This window comes from Sceloporus undulatus, chromosome 7 (genome assembly GCF_019175285.1).
Source record: "Sceloporus undulatus isolate JIND9_A2432 ecotype Alabama chromosome 7, SceUnd_v1.1, whole genome shotgun sequence".
Classification (NCBI taxonomy): Eukaryota; Metazoa; Chordata; class Lepidosauria; order Squamata; family Phrynosomatidae; genus Sceloporus; species Sceloporus undulatus.
In genome coordinates, this window is record NC_056528.1 from 19,897,370 (window position 1) to 19,922,179 (window position 24,810).

The following is a 24,810-nucleotide window of genomic DNA, read 5'->3' on the forward strand; positions in this document are numbered from 1 at the left end:
GGTCCTCCTGACCAGGTCCCGTTGCCAAGGCCGGCGGCCCGTTGCTAGGGAAGGCCTGCGAAGCCTGCGATGGCGTGGGGCGTCCTGCGCCGTCGTCGGTGGCTGGCGCTGGTGCTGTCGCTGTGGGCGCCGGGGCTGGTGGTGTCGGGGGCCGGGCTCTACGAGAGCGGCGTGGACCCGGTGTGGGTGCTGGAGGCCCCGACGGTGAAGGCGGCGCTGCGGGAGTCGGCCTCGGCGTGGCTGGTGCAGTTCTACTCGTCGTCCTGCGGGCACTGCGTGGCCTTCGCCCCGACCTGGAAGGCCTTGGCCGCAGACGTCCAGGGTGAGTCAATAGCACATCCCTTCAAGCCTTTAAACGGGGCGCTCTTTATTATGATATCGCCCCTTGACCTTCTCTTCCCCAGATCCCTCAGTCGTTCGGGATCATGAAGCCCATTGGCTGGGCTTGAGAGGGTCGCCCTCCGTCAGAAGCAGCTTCGGGGCACACAGCAGCATGCCTTGCCTGCAGAAGCCCTCCTTACCCGCCCATGATTTATCCACAGCCTGGAAATATATCCCCAAAGAAGTGCAAAACCCCAATAGCAGACCTTGCTTTTCCATATTATATCAGGGACGCCATTTTCTGTGTCCATTGCCTTTAATGAGACTTATCCGTGGATGAAGGAATCTGGAACCAAAGCCCAGCGGATAAGAAGGACCCATTGTGCTTCTGTGTCTTCATTGCTTGGGTTGGATTTGCCTGGGTTCTCCATTGACGCCATTTCTGTCTCCTGTACATTCGGCAGCAGCATTTGCGCTTCCTTCCTCAGCCTTCCTTAGCAGTCGCCATAGACCAGCGCAGCCCCCAAACTTGGCTCTTCCAGATGTTTTGGACTTCATCTGCCATCTTGGCTGTTGGCTTCGGGCGTCGAAGCCTAAAAAACATCTATCCCCTCCGGGGTGCTTTGATTGAGAGCTCCTGCATGGCAGAATGGGGTTGCGCTGGATGTCTCTTCCAACTCTATCATTCTCCATGGAGGACCAAAGTTTGGGAATCACTCAGCTAAATGGAACCAAGGGTCCATTTTGGGAGCGCATGGCGGCTTTCCGTTGGTCAAACCCTCTGAACAAACCTTGCCAAGAAAGCCCCAATGATAGATTCATCTTAGAGTCTCCATAAGTCAGAAACGACTTGGAGGCATGCAGCAAAGAATAACAGAACGCATTGGGCGGCTGTTTTGTTTTTGTGGTGTAATGCATTGGGCAGAAGAGAGCCTCAGGGAAAAGGCCCCTTTGACCAAGAGATCTATCAAAACTTGTCTTCCCTGGCGCTGATATTTTCCTAACGCAATGATGGGGATGTTTGCCGCCAGCATTGCGATGGCTCCTCCCTGTACATGCGAGACCCAAATTGCTCTTCTTCTCTTCCTCAAGTTGGGATCACAAAATAGGAGCCCCTTTGGGTGGTGTGTTTTTCTCATGAGGAACAGATACAGAATTGCAAAAGAAAGAACCCAATCTGGTTATCGGGTGTTTAAAACAAACATCCCTGCCCAAACCAGCTCAACAGACTTGTTTCTCTCTGCAGTCTTACAATGCCAGAGACTCCCTTTCTAACTACTATACTACATGCAAAAACAGCCTGGCAAACAGGTGCTTAAGGCTGGTTGGCATGAAGTAGTAGCCAGTCAGTCAGGTTTTCTGGGTCTCCTTGCTTACACTGCAATATGGGGAAAGAAAAGATGGGATTTAGGACACTGCTTAGTTGAGTCAGATGCAATATCTATTCAAGATGCATACTGAGTCTGTAGTTCAGTGTTGTCTCTGCACTGACTGGTGGCACTGACAGCCCTCCAAGGATTCAAACAGTGGCCTTTCCAAGCCTTACATGCAAGCACCATGTAAACCGTGTCTTTTTAGGCTTGCTTCTGTGTCCTTCTGCACAAGTCTGCACTGTTTCATTCTGCATATAGCATTGTAGAGTTTGAAGTGACCTCAAGGGCCATTCAGTCCCTTCTGCCATGGAGGAAGACACAGTGAAAGCACTCTTGACAGATGGCCATCCAACCTCTGTTTAAACACCTCCAAAGAAGGAGTATGGTCCACTGTCAAACACTCTTATCATCAGGGAGTTCCTCCCAATGTTGAGGTGGAATCCCTTTTCCTGTAGTTTGCATCCATTGCTCCATGTCCTGTTCTCTGGAGCAAGCTTGCATCATCCTCAATATGTCACCCCTTCAAATGTTTAAACAGGGCTATCATATCACCTCTCAACCTTCTCTTCTCCAGGCTGAACATACCCAGCTCCCTAAGCTGCTTCTCATGGGGCTTGGTGCTTTCCAGACGTTGCACCATTTTGATCACCCTCCTCTGGACATGCTAAAGCTGCTCAACATCCTTTTTGAATTGTGGTGCCCAGAATTACACACCGTATTCCATGTTACAGAACGCTATGGGTGACATTCTACAAATGTAACACTAGGGCATGAGTGGGTAAGAATTACCTGCCAGCCACATGTGACCCAAGGTTGTTTTTGCAGCCAATGATGGTCTGGTGAAGCCAGGCTTGGGAGTGAAAACTAGCCCTTTTGAGGTTGCCTACTCCTTCCCTAGTGAGTTAACCACTTTGGGCAAGATCTGTGTTTGTTCGAGTTGTTTGCTTATTTGTTGCATAGGGACATTTTCAGTGCTAAAACGAGATTTTTTAGACTCAACGTGCGTCCTTTTTAAATGTCTGCTGAGACAAATAGGTGCAACACCATACAGAGACCACTTAAGTTTATCCCCCTGCACAGGGATTCCTGATTTCACTGTGGTTTTATTATAGAGAAAAGGAGAAATTGAAAGAGAGTCAAAGGGCTTTTCAGCATACAGTGAAGTGAGGAAATCAAGACGGATTGCAGCATTTTTGCAAAGAGCTGGAATGTGAAGACAGTAGGAACAAGTTTGTTTCTTTCCTCGTTAAAATGGAAGGTTCATTGCAAACTAGTTCTGCATGCATAGTTGTTACAATGCTTTGATAGCATTTTAAGAAGAACTAAAAGCCCGGCTCATATTGGGTGGTGATACAGCTTTGTATAGCAAGTAGTTATCTGGCAGTGGGGGCGGTAATGGGAGAGACTTTGTTCTCTGACAGCTTGTGCAATTGTCGTCTGATGAAAAAATAAGTCCCTTTCTTCACTTATGCTTGTCTCACCTTCCTTAATAAATTCTTGTGTCAAAGGTACTCCCACTCTAAATAATTCAGGTTAAAGGCATTTCTGAAGCCTTCTACATTTTGGATAATCATTTCCTTGCCAAAGGGAAGGGTCCTGGAGTCCCAACACTGAACCCTGGAGTCCTACTCAGGTCCAATTCTGGGTACACTTTTACACTGATAGACAGAATCTTCTTTTTTAGATAGCAGAACAAGTTTGAAATTTGGTGTTGGATCCAGATTAATCAGTGATACATTAGTCAGATTTAAAATGCATGGACTAAGGTTAGTCTAGAAATGAGACACATTATTAAATATCCAAGTCAGGATTATCCAGACCACCATATTTCCAGTTTAGGAAAGCAGGACAGTGAAGAAAACTGACAGAAAGAAAATCAACTCATTTGAAATGCTGGGCTGTAGAAAAAGTGTACAGATACCAAGCAAATCAGAGTAACTCTCAATAGACGCTGATATCTCATTAGAGGCTGAGATGTCTAAACTGAGTTTGTACTTTGGATGTATCATCAGATGATGTGAGTCACTGAAAAGCTGTTAATGCTTGGTAAAATAGAAGACAGTAGGAAAAGAAGGAGACTGCACTTCACAAGGAAGCCACGGCTGCCCTAAGTTTGCAGTACGTACCTGAGCTTGTCATTTGATGACCAAGGCTTTTGGAGGTCTCTCAATCACAGACCAACGACAGCAAAGTATAACATCAGGAAACTAGGCTCAAGAAAGTAGGCTCAAGTCTATGAAAGCTCATGCTACCAATTTCTTTCTTTCAGTGCTACAAGATCCTCTTACATATGTTCTTTATTTCAGTGCAACCAAAGTGTGATTAGACTTCATCTGGACCCATCCTTTACTCTTCCTATAACTTGGAAGATGAAATGGTCAGGATAACACATTTTCTCCATACTTATTGTGGTAAAAGGATATACAGGGTTCACTTTGTCAAAGAATCTCTGTTGTTGTCAGTTGCTTTCAGGTAGTTTCCGACTTATGGCAACCCCATCAAGGGGCTTTCTCAGTAAGATTTGTTCAGGGGAGGTTTGCCATTCCTTTCCCCTGCGGGTGAGAGCCTGTGATTTACCTAAAGTCACCCACTGAGTTTCATGGCAGAGCGGGAGAATCAAACCCTAGTCTCCAGAGTCATAGTCCAACACTCAAAACACTATGACATATGGGCACATGTGGAGACCATCTCATCCAGTTTTGCCATCCCAAACTCTCTGGACCACATCATTTTCCTTCACTGCTCCTTAGCCATTTTCTGGATTTAACCTAGGTCTGCATTTGTACTATTAGGCAATCCTTGTAAAGTGTATAAATTGATGCATCTGAAGTGATTCACCTACAACAAAGCCAGAAGAGAGAGCCTGTGGTCGAATCAATGAAGACGGTGATGAAGTAAAGCATGGCTGCCTGTCTCCCCCCACTTTTATGGGAAAGTTTCTTTTCTGCGTGCGAAGCAACTCGCCTCCCAGCTGGTGCACTGAACCAAGTATTTGTCTGGAGATGGGCTTGCTTTGTTTGGTGATGAACCATTTGCATCAGCTTTAATAATATTCCTGTTCATTGTCCTTTGAGGCAGGTGGGAAAGAGAAGAGAGCCCTGGTGCTGAATCATGAATGAGGCAGATCTCCCGAAGCCAAACTTTCTGAGCTTGCCTTTTCAGTGACAAAGTCGCTTGTTGCCTATTGTGCACCAGCATCAATGCGGGGGCCCATCTGCTCAGAGATTCTTCGGGTTAGGCCCTGGCCTGTTCAGCTGTCGGACAGGCTCTGTACAATAGATGTTTTCAACCGGCTGGAAAAAACTGCAGTTCTTTCCAAAGGGAACAAAGGAGGAATGCATTTCTGCAGCAGTGCAGCAAGTCTAGGGCAGTTTTTTGCCGGATGGGTCTTTACAGAGTTTTCCTTTAATTTCCTTGATAAAGCAAGAAGGCTTTGGCTTTTTGGTGTATGGTTTTTATCTGCAGGCCTCATTCCAATGTGATGCCTGTGGTAGGATCAAATTTTTGGCTTCTCCACTATGATGTTGTTGTTGTTGTTGTTGTTGTTGTTGTTAACCACGCTCGAATTGATCTTGACCCATGGCAACCCTGCGGATGAGACATCTCCAAGACTCCCCGTCCCCCACTGCTCTGCTCAGTTCCTTCAAATTCATATCCGTGACATCTTTTATAGAGTCCATCCATCTAGTGTGCATTCTTCCTCTCTTTCTACTTCCCTTAAACCTTTCTTAGCATTAACGTTTTTTCCAGTGGGTCCTCCCTTCTCATGATGTGTCCAAAGTACGACAGCCTTAGTTTAGTCATCTTGACTTCCAGAGAGATTTCTGGTTTGATCTGTTCTAGGACCCATTTGTTTGTCTTTTTAGCTGCCCATACCTTGTTCTTCCATAGCTGCCCTAGTCTACTTCTGATTTCTGGCCTGCATTTCCCATTCTTTGTACAGCCCTGGTTTTCCAGACAGCCAGAGCAACTTTTGGGGTCTTTGGAGGGAGTGCTTAAGGATATTTGAAGGTCTTGCTGTTGGTTGGGAAAAACATGATAAGGCTATGTCATCATGTGCTGCTATAATACCTCTTAGCGGACAAAAAAGTAAGAACTTGAAATGGCCTAACAAGGGCTTATGCTACTGCCTTTTGAGTCTTTCACTCTTCTGTACTTAGACTTTCAAGGATACAAGGCCTCTTCAGGGAATGGAGAGGAGGGATGCTTGAAAAAGTAGTTTTGTCTTGTGCTTGTATCTCTCTTCTCCATTGGGAATGTGTAGTGGTGATGGGCAAATGGTATGCTGTAATGTCAGAACAAGCCATCTGTTTTCCTTTCAGAATGGGAACCTGCCATAAGAGTTGGAGTCTTGGATTGCGGGGATATGGGGAACTATGAAACGTGTAAAGAGTATGGAATTCAGTACTATCCCACTTTCAGGGTAAGCGACTCCAGATACACCAGCAGAGAGATTCTTCTCATTCCTCTGGGTTAAATCCAGGCTGAAATGTGTGTGGTTTATCACACAAACTGGGCTGAATTCTTAGTTTATACTAGTACTGTATATACTAAAGCCTGGATAGATGAGGAGCGAACTACACTAAATCATATCTGTGTGATCTATTAGGGGTGGCAAACAGGCACAGGTGGGACTAAGAAAATGCACACATGTCAGAAAGGATGAAAAGCCAAAGCAAAGCAAATGGCAACTACATTAGCAATGTTTATAGCCTTTAACTTTAATGTGATAACTTTGGCTCCTTTTGACCCAGGAAAAGCTGACAAACATACACTCTTATTCAAATCCTTCAAAGCCTATTTTCTATTGCCGCTCCTTTGAAGGGGGGGAGGCAAAGAGCTATCTGTGCTACTGTTTTCCCTGCCAGGCACTCAAGAAGGTTAGAAATGTTGTGGCAGCAGAAAGAGTAGAGGGGCTTGGTACTTCTTTTAGCATTTAGCTGCTCCCAAAACAAACTAAGCATCTATCACTGCTCTGTTCAGAGAAGGGGATGGTTCCCTTTTTTGATGTATGTTCATCAGCTTTTTGGGGTTAAAAAGTTCTTTTCTTTTGCTTTGTCCTTCACATTCTTTGTATATGCCATAAGATTTACCCTTAACTTAACCATGGGTCATATCAAAATGCATAATTTTGGCCCCAAAACCTGCCCCCAATTTATACATAAGATTGACCTACACTCCAGTATATATGGTAAATGTCTGCTCTTCAATATATTACTATTATTATTATTATTATTATTATTATTAATTTATATCCCACATTTCTCTTAGTAATGAGATTTGAGGTGACTAACAACTTGTTAAAAATAATACAGTTTAAAACTATGCAAAAGCTTCAATCAAAACACAGATAAACAAGTATTTTAAAAACAATTAAACAATTGATAAAGTTCAACGTGTTAAACATTACAAACATTGAAATTCATGCTGATGGAAGGAGAGTAAGAATGTGGCCATTTTGCCTCTCATTTTGGCCTCCCTATATTTGAAACAAATGGTTAGCTTTTATAGTATTGATCACTGCATAGTTGATGATTTCCATAGCCAATAAAATATTTTTATCAAGGAGTTCAGCTTTATTATGAGCAATAGTGGGTATTACTAAGTGCATAATTTTTCTGCTTTCTTTTCCTCCACCAGTATTTTAGAGCATTTACGAAGCAGTTCACGACGGGAGAAAGCCAGCTCGGTAAGATGATTTCTCAGGAAATGTGTGCTCTTTCCCCAGAATGCCATTGCTTTGTATGTCAGTAATTGAGGATCCTTTATTAGAGCACTAAAGAAAAGTTTTGATGGTTTGCAAAAGATGGAATTAAGACATTTAGGATCTAAGCAAGAGAGGAGCAAAATGTGACCCCCAGCTGTGCATGGCCCCATTGCTGTTTTTAGGGTCATGAAACATTCCCCTAATTTTTTCTCTATCACAAAAGTTGCATTTCCTACACTAGGAGACCCCCAGAAGTGGTGTTTTTCTGATAAAACGGAGTACAGGGCATCTCAAGCCTCCTCCCAAAAACCTCTGTACTTTTTTGAGGGTATTTTTTTTACACATTGAGTGATTTTTGTGCAATCTGTAGTGGGTCTGGGGCGTATGTGAAAAAATTGCCCGTGGAGTCACCAAAGGTCCTCATCCCTGCTTGAAACACTATAACAGTGTCTCAAGACAGCAAAGTCAACCTAATAATTGAAAGATGATTGAAGCAAGGTTTTCTGCAATCCCATTAGGTCCTCTTGAGCCAGTGGTTTCATTGCCTTTGCAGTACTGTATTCTCCTTTTGCTTTACACTGCAAAAGAGCAGTTCCATTTGCTGTGTACCACAAGCTACAAAGGAGGTTTGTGGGTATCTTTGTTGGTAGGCAGTACCAACGTCTTTGGATTAGAAACGGCTGTGGAGTCAGTATGCCAAAGCTTTGTCTCCGTCTGGCAAATGTATCATAATTAGCGAGAGCCAGTGTGGTGTAGTGGTTTGAGCATTGGAGTACAAGTATGGAGACCAGAGTTTGAATCCCTGGTAGCCATGAAAACCCATGGGTGACCATGGGCAAGTCTCTCTCAGCCTCAGAGGAAGGCAAACCCCCTGTGAACAAGTCATGCCAAGAAAGTCTTGTGATAGGTTTGCCTTAAGTTTGCTGTCAGTCAGAAATGACTTGAAGGCACACAGCAGTAATATTAATTAGTAATAACAAATTTAGTGTAGTAAAATGGTAGCACACGGCATTTCATGACCACCCCATGAATCACCAGGCTACTTAGATTGATAAAATATATTTATTTGATTAAAATTCTGAACAAGAAAAGTTTCCCAAATTCCTTTGAAAGTTAATATGCAACAAATTAGGGATTCAATAATTATTTTTTTTACAAAGTTTTAAACAAACACAGGCTATATCTTAAAACGAAAGAGTACGTAAAGTTAAGACGAATGGAACAAAATACATATATTGTTATAATATTATAACTTTTTATTTTGAAGCTGGAGTTGGAGTCAGTACAGTTCTGACTCCGATTCCACCCAAAATGACACCGAACACCATGACTCCGATGCCCACACATAAGCATGTTGCTTTGCTCTTTCCTTAACAGGTTCTGATCGGGAACTTCAAACGGTTCGTCAGAGCATGATAGATTTTCTGCAGAATCATTCCCAAGAAGCCAAACCACCTGCCTGTCCCCCTTTGGAACCAATTGTGTGAGTTCCTTACCTGTTACTGTACCAACCTTCCCTGATGAGTACCCCTGGTCTCCATGGTAGGTTCACTTATGTTGGCAGTTTGTCTTCCTTGGAGTCAAGCATGGTTCATACTTGGCTGGGAGATATCTCCTGATATGGCTGGGAAAGAATCCTACCAGCAGCTGAACTGGTTAGATAGACCAGTGATCTATCTCAGTATGAGGCAATTTCCTGTGTTCCTAAGAACTATGCAGACGATTTCTAAAGAGAAAGCTTTTAACTAGAAGACTTGTCTTCTTTCCTGTCCAAACAATAGGAATGTGCTTATGCCATTTGGGCCATCCAGTATGTGACAAAGGTCCAGAGTCTAGTTTGGTGCATAGCAAAAGCATTGGTACATGCACATCACAGTAGCAAGGTCCTGGGATTTATCTGTGCATTTTCCTGAAATGCGGTTTAGAGTCGAGTACACTGAGTGATCTTGGGCAAGTCACACACTCTCGGCCTCATTCTGAACAATCTTGCCATGAATATCCTGTAATAGATTCACCTTAGGGTTGCCATAAATTGGAAATGATTTGAAGGCACACAACAACAACAACAGCTAGGGAAGATCCAGCATTGGTGAAATTAATGAAATTGACTGTTGTCTTTTTTTTATAATGTGTATATAGGCCAGAAGAAATGTTTACTCTTTTTGATAAAAGGATTCAGCATTATACTGCCATTATTTTTGAAAGTGAGAACTCCTATGTTGGACGAGAGGTAAGGTGGTTTTTCAAAACTTGATCCTGTTCTGAAGTAATTTGATGTTGTATATTATTGTGTAATCCCATTTTCTTGAAAGTGTCAGTTATACAATGAAATCTTTCCATGTAGTGGGACTGAAAATGTGAACAAATGGCAGTCTCACTAAGCACTGGCTTGAGTATGGGAAGAAGGTCCCTTAAATGGAACTTGGGTGCGTTACAGACTGCCTGAAAGCAGCGGTCTGCCGCCGCTGCCATTAGTGCTGCCGAGGAGCCCCAGTGGCCAAACCGCGAGGCTCCCCGGCACCACAAAAAAGAAGCACCAAAATGGCACTTCTTTTTGCGTCCCGGAAGTGGCGCTGCTAGTAAGCGTCCACAACGTCAAGATGGCGGCGCCCGTGTAAAACAGGCGCCGCCATTTTGTACATCCTCAGGATGTACTAGGGTTGGGGCACGCCCTTTCCTAACCCTAGTACATCGTGAGGATGTACTTTACAGCCATTTGTAATGGGCCTTGGTTTCACTCGGTGCTCCACATGCAAAGTCTACTTTTTTGTCCTTTGTTCAAGTTTGCTAAACAAATTCCTGGCTGTGTAAACCTTACATCATAGAACAGAGAGTAATTTGGATTCATGGTTCTATTCTTTTGCAACTAAAGCAATAGCAGTTTCTAAATTGAATAATTTAATTTTTTGTGAATGAAGCACTGGCTCCTGTTCACACAGCATGATAAACCAATTCCTGACTTCTTGTGCCATGCAGATTTTTCCATTGTATGCTTATACTGTTGTTGCTAACATTCCTGTTGGTGCTAGAGAGCCCAAGTGTACAACTCTTTTTGCTGAATTAACCCTTGTAAGAAAAGAGGTGGATAAACTACGTAACATGAGTCACTGGTCCAATCTACACTTTGTTTGCAAAGTAGTGATATGTGCAACTTGTATAGATCAACCTATCCTACTGCAAAAGGTGACTGTTCATGTTCTTGTGTCATGACTGCTTGTTTTGTATCTATAATGATATATGGTGGTGGAGCCATGTGGACATTGCAGAGTCATGTGCTCCAGACTCTGTTTAAAAACCTTTATCAGTCTTCCTAGGAACTTGAGATTTACCCTTTGTTTCTTGGAGCCCATACAGACAAGCCAAAATAAAGCTGCTTCAGGTCACTTTGGAGGTATGCTGGAGCTTAGGACTGGAGCGCAGACAGTCCACTTAGGACTGGAACCCGGCTTTGGCACAGCGTCAGGCCTCTTAGGACACATGCATCATTTAAACAGCATACCTCCAAAGTGACCCGAAGCAGCTTTATTTTGGTCTGTCTCTTCAGGTCCTTTATCTCATTATTGCATGGATGCCTTCGGGAATGTGTTAGTAAAATATTCTGAGTATCAGGAGGCTGGAAATAAACATATTGTAGGGTTTGTGTCCATACACTTGGATTCCTGCTCCCTGCAAAGACCAGTCACCTAGTCCATGCACAGATTTCTTCCCTTGCCCAAGGTTTTGTTGTAACTTCAGTCCCTCACACAGTTGCTTGCAGTTGAATCCTATTGAATTTACTCATATCTATTTCTGAGAGAACATGTGTGATACTAGCTTTCTCCCTTTTCAATATTAAGCTGATTACAGTGTGTTTGTACTGTATTTGTAAAGTTTGTCTCTTCTGAATTAAGTAAATCCCCTTCATCTGCGATCACATGCGTATATGTTTCTATCCAGGTGATCTTGGACCTCAGTCAATATGAAAACATTGTGGTGAAACGTGTGCTGGATTCTGATACTGTTTTTCTTGAGAAGCTTAGTGTTACCTCGGTCCCTTCAGCTTACCTTATCTATCCAAATGGAACCCATGGATTAATTAACATGTAAGTGTTAATGGATGTTAGATTTTAGGCACTGTGTTTCATGGGCTCAGGTTAAGCTTTGGAGTGGTTGTCTTGGCTTCCTGTTGGGTAACTCAGTTTACAGCCAGCGTGTTCTCCTATACAGTACATCATGCACAGAGCAAGCACATGGCACTAGGTACAGTCCTCTAGGAAATGGCACATGGGAGCCCTGTACAAATTAGTGAGTTTCTTGATTCTTATGTCTTGACACTTGTCCCAAAATGAATTCACTAGCTCTATTCTGAGTGTCATTTAAAAAAATGTTTAGAATGGCTGCTGCTGCTGATGATGATGATGATGCAAAAAAATCACATGTAGGCTTCCACTCATGTTGGCCACTGATGAAGGTTCAAACTGAATTTTTTGTTTAAAAGCACAAGGCAGTGTATAGCTTGTTTTAAAGGAGATTTTTGATCCTGGAAATCTTCCTTCACACCTTGCATAAAAGCAGTGTTTGTAGGTGTGAGGTGCATTCACCGCCAAATTCTGTTGTTGAAGGGTGCATTGGGAAGTGGGTCTGTGACATTGCACACCTCTGCATCATAAATGTTCTGGGAACTTTATATTCACTCCAAGTAAATGTTTCATGACTGATTTCTGTGACTAGGGGAGCGAGGGGGAGCATGCAGATAACAGGGATAGCTTAATTGTATTAAGTTTGCATGTATTATTGATTTGGTTTCAGAGGTAGTCTTTTCTTAAAGTAAATAGACTAAAATCAAAGAGTTTTATATTATTAATCATCCCCATAAGTCCTTGTTGGTTTCTGTGGCTCTGCTGACTAAATCTGGACCTAGCCCATTGGGGCAGTTTCTCAGAAATCATCAGCTGTCTCTCAGGTTGGATTTCCTCTGAACTTAATTATTCTGGATGTTTCTTAAAAGTCTGCCAGGGATATCAAAGACAAAAGTTCTGTCTAGCAAACAAATACTTGTGACATCTCTAGATGCACTGTTATTCCTCTGCTCTTGTTTAGCTTGAGGCTTTTTTAACCTTTACGCTATCCTTCCATACACAGTTTGAAGCCTCTTCGGTCTTTCTTTTCTTCCTATTTAAAGTCACTCCCTGGCATCAGAAGAAAATTGTCTTCGCAGCTTCCAACACCTATCAGGCAAAACAGAGAGGAAAATATGGATGTCAAGGAATGGAAAGACTATGATAAGTGAGTATAGCGCAGTTTCTGCATTTTGGTTGTCTTTTTTTAAAATGAGTATTATATTGTATTGGATTTTTAAAAAAATTACCATGAGCTGCCCAGAATATGCATGTATCTATCAGATTTATAGTGGGAGTTGTTTGTGATGGGACCAAACCAGCAGATGTTCTCCCAGGCATCTGGCCAGTTTTGTATGGCAAACTGTGCAACTTGGAGCACACTCTGTGGAGGAAAGGTGATGTAGGCCATTTGAATAAATATCTCTTTCATAGAAGGTGCAGTGGCCTCATAATAGAAGATGCTAAGGATAAATCACTATTCTGGAACATTCCAAGAAAGAACTGTCTCATCATTTCCCCTTCCTGACCTGTGGAAATAAAACACAACCTGCCATTTTAAAAGTTATCTCTTCCAACTCTATGACTCTGTAATGCTCTGATTCTATTTTTCATCCTCCTCCAGATCTAAGCTGTATATGGCTGACCTTGCGTCAGGGCTGCATTACTTGCTCCGGGTGGAACTTGCCACTCACAAAACTCTTGAGGGAACTGAGCTGAAAACCTTCAAGAATCTTGTTACACTCTTTGCCAAGGTAAATATTTTTGATCTTTCAATTGCAATTCCAAGGATACCATCAATCTAATGCGGCAAAGGACTCTTCTCTCCTGAGAGACGGAAATGTCTAATAAAGCAACCTTTAATATGTTTGGGTGGAGGAAGGAGAAAGATTAATAGTAGCCAGCTGGCCAGCCCCATGGAAAGATCAAATGAAAACCAAGGCTGTTGGTTGCTCCCTTGCAGTCCCTGGAAAACTAGTGAGTGCCAAACCAAGTTGTAGAAACTTTTTAATATGAAATGGAAGAGATTTTAGGGCACAAAACTTGAAAAATCCCTTGTGTGCTCAGCTAACCGTCCTTTTACAGAAACTATTTATTTATTTTATTCTAAAATAAAACAGAAACTGAGGCAATCGTCAGCTTGTTCCTAGCAGTTAAAATACCTCTAATACAGAAGCTGACTGGAAGTGGTATAGAGTGCTCCATGCCAAATAGATCAAGGCCCCTGGGGTCTGTGTGGCTAGCATCTTTCTATGGGATTGTGTGGCCTCCTGGCATATAACCCAAATGTAAAATAATGAATGAGAGAAGTACAAAACAAAATCTTCTAACCATTTCTGCAGTGAAGTGGAAAACTGTAATCACTTCAAACAAGGCTAGGGTAAAACAAATAAGTGGCACGAAATTGCTGAAACGACAATTTCTCCAGCTAATAAATGTGCATATTCTTTTCACTGTTTAAATGTTAGGTTTTATGGGTTGTTTTTTTCCCCAGCACAGCACACCACTGACAGTTTCATTGCCAGGGCAGTGGGAGGGTAATGTGTAATGCACCCAGATATCTGCCATTAAATGAAAGCCCTGGGATAGTAGATGGTCAGAAATGGCTGTCTGGCAACTTAAGAAGGTGGTGTTAATATGTCCATCATATTATCCCTAAGAGAGCTGGCTTTCCATCTTTTCGTGGATTTTGGCTGGCTAATGCATTTGGCTTGGGTAGCTATTGGTGAATAAGTAAAGGTGGCTCTCATCTGGATTCTCACCTCTATCTGCCCTGCATAAAACTCTCTGAATGTGCCAGTTTTGGGGTGGGTGGGAGGTATTAGCATGCTTTTGTTGTTGACAAAGCCCAGTGTGCCTTTTCTGAAATTCCGAACACATGTTATCTTCCAGCAAAAGTACAGAGAAGTGGCGTCACAGCCTCCGCATGTGTGCTGTTTGTGTGCTCTGGGCTTTGTCCCCATCCCTGTTGATCGTAAATATTTTAGTGTGAAAACAGCTTGGCTGATGCCAGATTACAGGATGTCTTACACCGTACTTATTTTCTAAAGAAGAGCACTTAGGGCATGTGTTGCTAAATCGCCCCGACTCCGTTGCTCAGTTTCCAGGCCCAGGGTTTTTATTGTTATAGGATTAGTTCCTTGGCTGTTAATACAGCTTGCAGCAATGGTGGCCTTCTTAACACTTCCTAAGACCCAAGCTTCTTTCTGCTCCCCTTGTAAGTGCTATTTGGAGTTTTTCATGCAGAATCCTGTGGGATTTCTGTCTGAAATCTTCTATTCCTTATTCCACATGGGGAAAGGAGACTGGATCATTATATTGATTCTGGCCCATAAATGCCCCAGCAGGGTTTAATATGGGAATGTCTTCTCCCTCTACGCTGGGGCTGAGCAACTTTGCTGGATTTGGGACCTAGTTTTCTGCCCCAGGATCTACTGGGGGTAGGCTGCATAGACTGTTAAAACAAACAAACAAAAACCCACCACAAAAAATATTATGGGGATCATATAGTAGTGAGAATAAAGCTTTTGGATATGGCTAACCTTCTCTTTTGCACAGCTCTTTCCTGGCCCTCAGCCCATGATGAAGTTGCTGGAGACTTTGCAAGTGTGGCTGGTGAGCCTCCCATTAGACAAAATCCCTTACAATGCAGTCCTTGATCTTCTCAACAACAAAATGCGGGTAAGCCACTGCTAAGTTTCTAGTGCAAAAATGCAGCTTTAGCCAAAGAGAGGGTGTGCTGTAATCCAAGACCTGACACTTAATTTGCACTCAGAGTGGCATGTATGACAAACAGCTTTGCGCGCAATCCCCAGGGGGCTATTTTTCCCCAGCAGCTTTCTCCGCTGTGCTCTGGGCTGTTTCTTCTGTAATGGGGGAATGGAGTTCTCCAGTGGCCTAACTGCTCTCCCTTTCCATCTGATTTTTAAGTTGTAGTATAAAATGGGCCAGTGTGGTATAATGGTTTTGAGCATTGGACTAGGACACTAGAAGACCAGGGATCAAATCCCAGCTGGGCCATAGAAACCTACTGGGTGACCTTGGGCAAGTCACACACTTGTGTAAAAACAGACTTGTTGTTTCTGGAGGCTTATAAGAACAGCCATTTACCCCTTTTCATGCATTTTTTCTATGGGGTCTTTTAGAGTCTGGGGGTACACATTCCTACCCCTCCCCAGCATTTTAAAAATAAGCCTAATGCTTGCAAGAAGGTTCCAAGAAAGGAAAGACATTGTGAATGGTGAAATGTATAAGGAAGAATAACTTTACAAAACCTGCCCTATTGCATGAGCCTCAGCTTTTATGTTTCTGCTCTCATTGGTTAAATAGAGTTTGGACAATTGTCCTATTAGAGAAATTGACAAGCAAATCAGAAGGGAGGGAAATAGACAATTTGATGAGATCTGGTTCCCCTTCATTTCATTTATAAAGAACGTTCTTTATGTCATTTGCCAAACCATCATCTAAAATTCTAGAAGGGTATTTTAGTTGATCTTACACTCAAAAACACATAAGGAAGAAATAAGTATGTACAAACTCTAAAACGTTTTACTTGTACCATATTGTGCACATAGTAATGATTATTGATTCTATTTTTTAAGAATTGATAAACAGTGTAGAACTATTCTGACTGAATGTCGTTTTTGTCATTGCCGACATTTTCATTTCCTGATTTGTTTGTTTTTATGTATTAAAAATAATATTTAAAAGTGTTTCTGTGACTAGAGGGAGAAACTTAACAAAGTGATATCACATACACTGAAGTTCATATACCCCCCCCCTGCAAGAAACACATTTAATTGGCATTTGGTTTTAGCGTAACTGGTCATTTCACAATTGTATTTTCAGTGTGAAGTTTCATGGGTCATTTTGCATTTTTTAGATCTCTGGACTATTTCTCACCAGTCGCATCCAGTGGGTTGGTTGTCAGGGCAGCAGGCCTGAGCTGAGAGGATACACATGCTCTTTCTGGAAGCTGTTCCATGTGCTGACAGTTGAAGCGGCACTACGGCCAAAGGCCTTACTCAGCACAGGTAGGAGCCTGACATTTCAAGGATAGGAGACTTCTGATAGTAGCCCAGCTGTCCTGTCATCCATTGAACAAACATCTGGGTCAGTGTTCAGACCAGAACTTGGAGTTAGTTTCTAAAAGGAGTTTGTTCCTTTCCTTTGGTAGAGAGTTGGAAAGATAAATTATTTGCTGTTGCAAAACATTGATAACTTTATTGGGTGAGCCAAAATGCACAAAATACATGTTGCAAGTTTTGAAGCTCCAGTGGATTCTTCATCAAGCAAAGGTTCCATTAAGGAAGTATCTTTTTGTGTTGTCCTACCCTCCAGGTCAGCATACAACAGGCCTGCCTCCTCCTCTCTGATGCTAACATAGTTCAAGCTGATTTTTCCAAATTCTTCCAATACCATTTTTGGGATTTTAATTTTAACTATCAATTCTGTGGCTTCAACAACCAGGCAGGGGGATATTTTTGCTTTTCCTCCTCCCCTCCTGATAATGAGACCTGGATGACTCCGAAATTCACTTTTTGCTGCTGTAGTTTTCCAGGACTTTGCTTACTGCAAAAATGATGTGCGGCTGAGCTGCACCACAAAGCCCCCGCAGTTTGAATCCCCTGCTTGTCAGTTCCTACTGATTGCTATCAGTTCTATTTTAAAACAAGGTTGAAAGTTTAAATTCTGCTTCATCAGCGTGTCGTGTGTGCACATACATGTGTGTCTTCCTCACACTTTGTTATCCATTTGAACGAGGCCATATTTTTGATGGATCATTTCTTAGGGCAAAAGAATTGGGTCAGCCAGCCCGAGGCTGATGGATTATGTCTTGGGAGGTTTTCCTCTCCTTATTGCTTGTTTTAAATCCCATCTACTAAAAAGCCCCCTAATCCTTCCAGCCACAGGTGGGGTTTTATGGTTCTTCCCCACTTTAAAGATTAGGGTTACCCTGAATTGCAGCAGTTTTGAGAGGAAAGAGAAAGGAGAGGATTACATCAAGAGAAGTGGCAGCTGTTTATGGAAGATGCAGCCTGGACTAATAAAAGAAAAACAACTTATGTTTGGGTGGTTTCCTTCCTTCCTTCCTTCCTTCCTTCCTTCCTTCCTTCCTTCCTTCTCTCTTTTTTAAAGAGCTATGGGAATGTTTTTTTTTACCCCAGTGATTTGGGGAGTTTAACAGAAGTGGTTTGTTTCTTCCTAAATCAGGAGCAAGTATTTGTGTACATGTTTTCAAGTCACCTGTTGACTTGTGGCGATCCTGTGAATTTCATAGGGTTTTCTTAGGCAAGGAATTCTCACAGGTGTTTATGCCAGTTTTTTTTATAATATAGCCTATAACACCTGGTATTCTTTGGCTGTCTCCCATCCAAGTATTAACCAGGGTAGACCCTTCACAGCTACCAAGATCAGGCAGATCCAGTACCTTTAGGGTATTTAGACTCACTTGCTATTCTGTAGCCACTGATAATATTCCTATTGACTGGGCAGGTTCCAACATAGATGTGTTTTGGATTATGCTTCTCTCACCAGTAGAGTTTAGTTCACACAGATAAAGCAAGGCTTTCAGACAAGACTGCAGCCTTTCATCCACTGTTTAAAAAAAAACAATTTAAGTTAACAAGCCAACAGACCTCAAAGCCGTTTCAAAAATTGCCTATTTTATAGAGGTTTTGTTTTTATTCATTTAGAACATAGCCTAGCTTCTAAGATCAGATGGGATCTTGTGGCTTCAGGGTATTTAGGCTTCCATACAAATGATGCCAAGAAAACTCTGTGATAGGTTTGCCTTAGGGTAACCATAAGTCAGAAATAACCTGAGGGCATACCAATACAAACATGTATACACTTCCAAATGGACCTGATGGGTGTTAAAGTTTTCTCACTTTTCGCCATCAGGAAAGTGCTGTTTGTATGTTTGATGTTTCTGTAAGAGAGGTTGAAGAATATTTTGGGGAGTTAAAGATGATGGTTGTTTTTAGCCAGCCCCATGGTGCAATTTTGAATAAAGCAATTTTACGCTGAGAAGTCGGTGTTAAGTGTAGATTTGCAGAGCTGCGTGTATATTATACAGAAACATATGCACAGACATATTTAATAGGGAAGAGAGCCCAGCTTCTGCAGGTGGGGTTTTTTGTTACATTTTCCATAGCAACCCATCCAGGTGCGTTATGCAGCGAATGCCAACTGTGTTCATGTCACGAGGTTGGGCTGCCAAGAAGACCTTGCAGAAAGCCTTGGTCTCTCTTACCCTATGTGCTTTTATAATCTTGGCATGTAGTCATTACACTGATAAAGATTAAACACTTGTTTTCAAAGCTACCTAGGGTCTCTTTCACATTATCCACTTATAGCCCTTTGACACCACCTTAACTGCCATGGCTCTTTCCAATAGGATCCTGAGATTTGTAGTTTCATGCGATATTTAGGATTCTCTGCCAGGGTGTGTGTGTGCTTGTGCCTTCAAATCATGTCAGCTTATGGCAACTCTATTAATTTCAGGGTTTTCTTAGGCAAGGAACATTCTGAGGTGGTTTTACCACTTGCTTCCTCTGAAACACCATCTGTTGGCAGCCTCCTGTCCAAGTACTAACCAGGGCTGACCCTGTTTAGCTTCCAAGATCAGATAGGATCTGGTGCCTTCCAGCCAGTCAGGACACTGCCATGGCAATTAAACCAGTTTCAACCCAGAAGGATAGTGCAGTGTGAAATGGCCCTACATCTGTGAATTAATGATATGCACTGGATTCCAAAGGTTCTTTCATTGCCACTAGTATTTTGTATCTGTGAAAGGGAGTTAAAATCTGGATTGTTTCCCAATGTACTTTTTATAAGCACATATCAACTGTCAGAATAGGCAGCCCTTGGTATCACCAAGGGTTTGCAAAAGTGTGCCAGCCAATGAAAGGTACATTCAGACCGGACAGATCTCTTCAAGACATTAGCTCTCTTCAATTGTTTCAGAGCTGGGTAAAGCAGCAAATGGGGAGGAGACATGCTAGCTTTGCCTCCACCTCATGTGGAAAGTGACTTCCTAAAAAGAAGAGCCGTCTTTTGTGCGGAGGCTCTCCACTTGATCTCAGATATTGATTTCTTTGGCCCTGGTGATTTTGTCTTCCCATGGAAGGTGGTGGTGAGCACACCTTGCCCACTTCTGCCGGAGTCAAATAGCTTGTGAAGGACTGCACTCATGTGGGCAAGGTGTGCTCACCACCACCTTCCCATAATGTACAGGGAAGATTTTTTCTTTCACTCACTGCACATGTTGAGAGATCACACAGAGCATGTGTAGTGATTTAAGAGCACAGGCTTCTGTATGTCTTCTCAGAAGTAAGTCCTTTCAGGTTCATTCGGTTTTACCTCCAAGTAACAGCTTGATCCTCTTTAAAGTTAGCCTAACACTAAACCCATTGGAATAAATGGACTTAGATATGCCTTAGTGCTTAGCATGGTGCTCTCAGAGTGCATAGGAGGATTACAGGCTAACAATGTGAGCTGTGAAGTCATTGGCACAAATCTCTTCTCGGCCACACATTTACTAGGTGATGTTAGGCAAACTCCTTTGCCTTAGTCTCCCATCCTTAAATGTATGAATGATACTGGACCTACCTTCCTGGGTTGTTTAATTGCTTAATAAGCTTAAGTAGCGTCATGCCGTAGACTTCACCGGTTAAACATGACTGAGCAAGGATTTGAATTTGGGTTTCAGCAATTGCAGGCAAACACTTCATTATTCTGCATTGGTTTAAACTGATGAAAGCATGTGTGTGTGTTGAAGTAGGTTTAGATTATTGTGAAGGAGCTTTGTTATTTTTTGAAGTGAAAATGTAGCATTTGCTGCAGTTTTTTCTCACAAGTTTGCAGGTTGGAGGATGTACTATGAGTGGTTTGATGTATGGCATAGGTGCGCAGAGAGACATAGCCCAACAGCCTGGTGCAGGTGGAGTTGAGAGGTACATTTAGTTTTGGAGGAGGATCATGCCTCCAGAGGTTTCTGGTGGTGTAATATTTTCCCCTTGTTTCAGATGGGAAGCTGGGGGCTGCATGTGATTCCTACCCATAAGGTAAACTGTGCTGCCTCAGTTCAAGTGAATGCTTTACAGTTCTGAGCTCTTAATTGTTGGGGAATTGCATGCATGCACACAATCTGGAGGACCTTTGAGACTAAGTGAAAGAAAGAAGGCATTTTAAATAAGATCTTCTCTCAACAATAACCAAACCCTGGAGTTTTTCTCAGAACGATGTATTGAAGAAAAGAAGCCATAGAATAACAGGCAACTAAATTACATTATAATACTGTCAGCTCTGACGCACATTGAGTGACATACATTTTTATGCAGTTGTTTGAGGGTTTCCATCCCACATCCACATCACCACAACCATCGGTTAATTCACTCCAGGAATTTCCCACGCAACCAACTTTCTCATCACAGTTTCATAAACACTTTGTTTATACTATAAATCCCAAACATTGCATTCTTTCAAATAGGCTGCTTTCCCTATTCTCACCTCTTCAAGAAAGACTAGACTCCAAATGTCTAGAACCATAAACAGTTCCCTCTTCTCATGGCGATAGCCTCCATGTCTCACAAATATTTCCAGTTTCCCAGGGCTTCAGCCACCCCCCGGTTAACTAACATATTAACTTAACACAGATCATTCTCTTAGTCAAACATATTGTAACATTGATCCATTTATAACCATTATCATTATATATATCTCTGTCATACATCTAGTCATCTGTCATGCATCCAGCATTTAAAAGCCAAAGCCAATTAATCCATCAGAACAAACAGCATCTTCAAAACAGTTAATTCCTCAAGCATATTACATATCAACTGAATTATACATTAGGCATTCTAACGGGCAAACATCACAACAAATATAACAGCAGTTTAACATATGAGCATTCATGAAAGACATAACCCCAACAGCCATCCTTCTTCATACATGTATTCCCCATTACACTCCCAGAGTTCATAATATCTCTAACCACATTTAACCATCTTTCATATTTATGGCAGGTGACCTCTAAGGACATTAGCAGCATGAGCTTTCACAGATTTAAGTCTACTTCCTCAGACATAAGTCTGCAAACACTCATGCTGCCAACTTCTTTTTTCCAGTTAGTCTCAAAGGTGCTACAAGATCTCTCTGCATACTGATTCTACAGACTTACAGGCTATATCTTTAAATACAAACTGGAGGGTTTGTGATTCTTTATTTTGAGACCTACTTTGTTTTAAATGGTGTGGCCAGGGATTCAATCTGGAATGTTCTCCATGTGAATTGTTTGCCCTGCCATTTAGTTGCCCTGTTACCTCTTCCCTTGGGGTAAAAGTCTATGTGTTGTTGGTTTTGTTTTCTTTTTTCTTTTTTGGTGTTGGTGTTAACGTTGCTTGCTCCCTCTCATCAGGTTTTGAAGACAACCCTCGCGCAGTCCTGGAGATCATGCAGAAATACGTCCGGGATTTTTTTGGATGCAGGGCCTGCGCACAGCACTTTGAAGAGATGGCCAGAGAGTCTCTGGACTCGGTGAAGACGTTGGATGAGGCTGTACTGTGGCTGTGGGAGAAGCACAACGTGGTGAATGCCAGGCTGGCAGGTATAGACAAATACTAACAGGATTGATCTTGTCTTGGAGCCAAAGGTTTTACTTAACATTCTGTGCAACTAAATGTTGCATCATGGACCTTCTCTGACTCAAGAGCCAGATTTGGTACTTCTGCAAATCTGGGACTTCTGGGAGAGGCTGTTCATCCTTGTGTCACAAAAACGCTTTAGAGGCTGTATGCAACCCCAGGGCTAGATTTTACCTCATACTGACTTAGAAGCTTGGTTTGGTACAATTCAGGTAAAATATTAGGTCTCCCTATGATTTGGAGACTCTTACAGTCAGGAAGTTCTTCTTGATATTTAAGTGGAATCTCTACGATTGCAAAAGCTCTGAAGTACTCAGAGATTGTCTAAGATCACATGTGACTAAATTTAAAACAAAGGAAAATACGTACTTTAAGGTTTGGCAAAGAAGTCTGGGGAGCATTGACAAAAAACGGATTAGAACTTGGAATCGTCTAAATATTTGATTGTAGTGTTTTTAAAAATAATAAGTGGAATAAACAATTGTTTATTATAAATAATAAGTGGAATAAACAGCTGTATTTGTAGCTGCCTGACTTCAGGGAAAGGTTGCAATTGCAACAACAAAAACGGTCACTGAGCCCTGATACTGAGGAGGGAGTCCGCTCTCAGGTGGCTCAAGCCAATGGCTAAGTGAAGTAATCGCTTTCATTAAATCCTCTTCTAAGATGGTTAGTTTCATTTCTCTATCCATGACTGCTAGGTTGCATTTAATCCATCTTGTCATCCAAGAGATCATATGGCCGAAGCACTAAAGGAAATTGGTTTGAGTGGGGAGTATATAGGTGGCATTTGTGGCGATTTAAGGATGTGACCGCTTTCTTCTTATTTCCTTAATAAGGGTTATAGCCACAGGATGTATGCAGAAAATTGAAATGCTCCCCCTGCTAAGCAAGCAGTGGTGCGTGTCATTTTCAGGAGTCGCAAATGTGACCGGCCAACATATAAAAGTGAAGGAGAAGAGAAGCGCTTTGGGTCACTTTTAAGCTGCCTTGCCAAAATGCTTCCTACCAGTTCCATGGTTTGAATTGTATGGATTTATCTGCCTGTATTAGGAAAGTAGAATTCATTTTCCAGATTTATTTTATTTTTTATATATTTATACTCTGTCTGGTGAAGAGGTTAAGGGGGGATATGGCAGTCATATTTAAATGTTTGAAGGGATGTCATATTGAGGATGCACCAAGCTTGTTTGCTGCTCCAGAGACTAGGACATGGAGCAATGGATTCAAACTACAGGGAATGAGATTCCACCTAGACATTAGCAAGAACCTGATGCTAAGAGCTGTTCAACAGTGGAAGATGCTGCCTTGGAGGGTGGTAGAGTTCTTCTTCTTTGGATGTTTTTAAACAGAGGCTGGATGGTCATCTGTCAGGAGTGCTTTTGTGCATTCCTACATGGCAGAATGGCTTTGGACTGTTTGGCCCTTGTAGTCTTTTCCAACTCTGTTATTCTGTGAGGATTCCCATTTATCCTTCTCTCTCCTAACAGGGGATTTGAGTGAAGATCCAAAAGCCCCAAAAGTCCAGTGGCCGACTGCAGACATTTGTCCCACCTGCCATGAAGAAACAAAAGGTCTGCCCACCTGGAACAAGGCCCAAGTGTTACAGTTCTTGAAGCGGCACTACGGGAGCAACAACATGTTGTACACGTACATAGAGAACCAAGCTGATCTGGATGCAAAAGAATCCCACGAAGACAAAGATGGAAACAAAGACCAAGCAAGCAAGAAGGAGAGTCAAAGGAATAAGGACGGAATCCCCCATCCAGAGAAGGTGTTAGATTCACAGCCTAAAGTCTTGGACAGAAGGATAGCCAAGGATGGCCCAGTCAAAGACACGGGGAAAAAGGGAATTGAGCAAGCTGTGTTCTTCTTGGGGATTGGCTTCTCTAGCATCGACATGAGCCTCTGCATCGTCCTTTACATAGCCTCGTCCCTCTTTCTCATGATCATGTACTTTTTTTTCCGAATGAGGTCGAAACGCTGGAAAGTGAGATATAACCGCCCCTATGTATAGAATGTGAAGCCAAGTTTCTGTCTGTAAATGGATTGATTGTGCTCAGAGGCAGTTTTAATATTTATGATCAGGGATTTTTTTACGAGACAGTGTTCCTTGTTTTGGAAAGGTGCTGATCCCCCCAAACCTCCTTTTCTTTGTCTCATTGGTTCATGTACTGATGTTCTCCTTTGCCATTGCTGAACGTCTCGAGTTGAGGACATGTGCCTAACAGCCAAAACACACATGTGTGTCTCTGTGTGTGAGCGTGAGTGTGTAAGCACATGCATGCACACCCACATTTAGTTGAGAAACATTAAAACGTTTCTGGTTATCTTGTCCTGCGATGCTTGGATCTGTAAGGGGATGAACTTTATGGACTCATTTAAGCAAGACCTTGGGGGAAATGAAATATAGGTGAACTCAATGAACAAAGTAAACATGTTCCTCAGCATTACATGTTTGTCATAAAAGCTGGTACCCAAGGCAGAAATCACATGGAAAGAAATAGGGATAGGTACCTGCTTCACACTAAAGAAGAGCAAAGAAAAGAAAGATGCACTTACCAATAAATGAATAAGGAAAAGACATATATACATTGATATAAATTGATCATATTTCCCAAAACACATTTTCTTGATGTTTGACATCTATAAAATACCACTGTATG

At 42.2% G+C, this 24,810-nt stretch overlaps 1 protein-coding gene across 1 annotated transcript; it reads left to right on the forward strand.

Annotated features, from left to right (window-relative positions):
• Positions 1-24,474, forward strand: QSOX2 (quiescin sulfhydryl oxidase 2). Its single transcript, XM_042479875.1, has 12 exons — positions 1-322; positions 6,017-6,117; positions 7,335-7,383; positions 8,779-8,884; positions 9,541-9,631; positions 11,338-11,483; positions 12,523-12,666; positions 13,123-13,252; positions 15,057-15,179; positions 16,381-16,531; positions 21,919-22,107; positions 23,635-24,474. The coding sequence occupies exons 1-12, from the start codon at positions 70-72 to the stop codon at positions 24,159-24,161; spliced, it is 2,010 nt and encodes a 669-aa protein (XP_042335809.1). The 5' UTR covers positions 1-69; the 3' UTR covers positions 24,162-24,474.
• The last annotated feature ends 336 nt before the right edge of the window (positions 24,475-24,810 follow it).

What these genes read in the sequence shown, in the direction of transcription:
- QSOX2 (XM_042479875.1), top strand. Translation starts at nt 70, where the DNA reads ATGGCGTGGGGCGTCCTGCGCCGTCGTCGGTGGCTGGCGCTGGTGCTG. An exon ending in CCCCCTTTGGAACCAATTGT is followed by an intron (nt 8,885 to 9,540) that starts GTGAGTTCCTTA and finishes ATGTGTATATAG; the next exon opens with GCCAGAAGAAATGTTTACTC. An exon ending in TTCTCAACAACAAAATGCGG is followed by an intron (nt 15,180 to 16,380) that starts GTAAGCCACTGC and finishes TGCATTTTTTAG; the next exon opens with ATCTCTGGACTATTTCTCAC.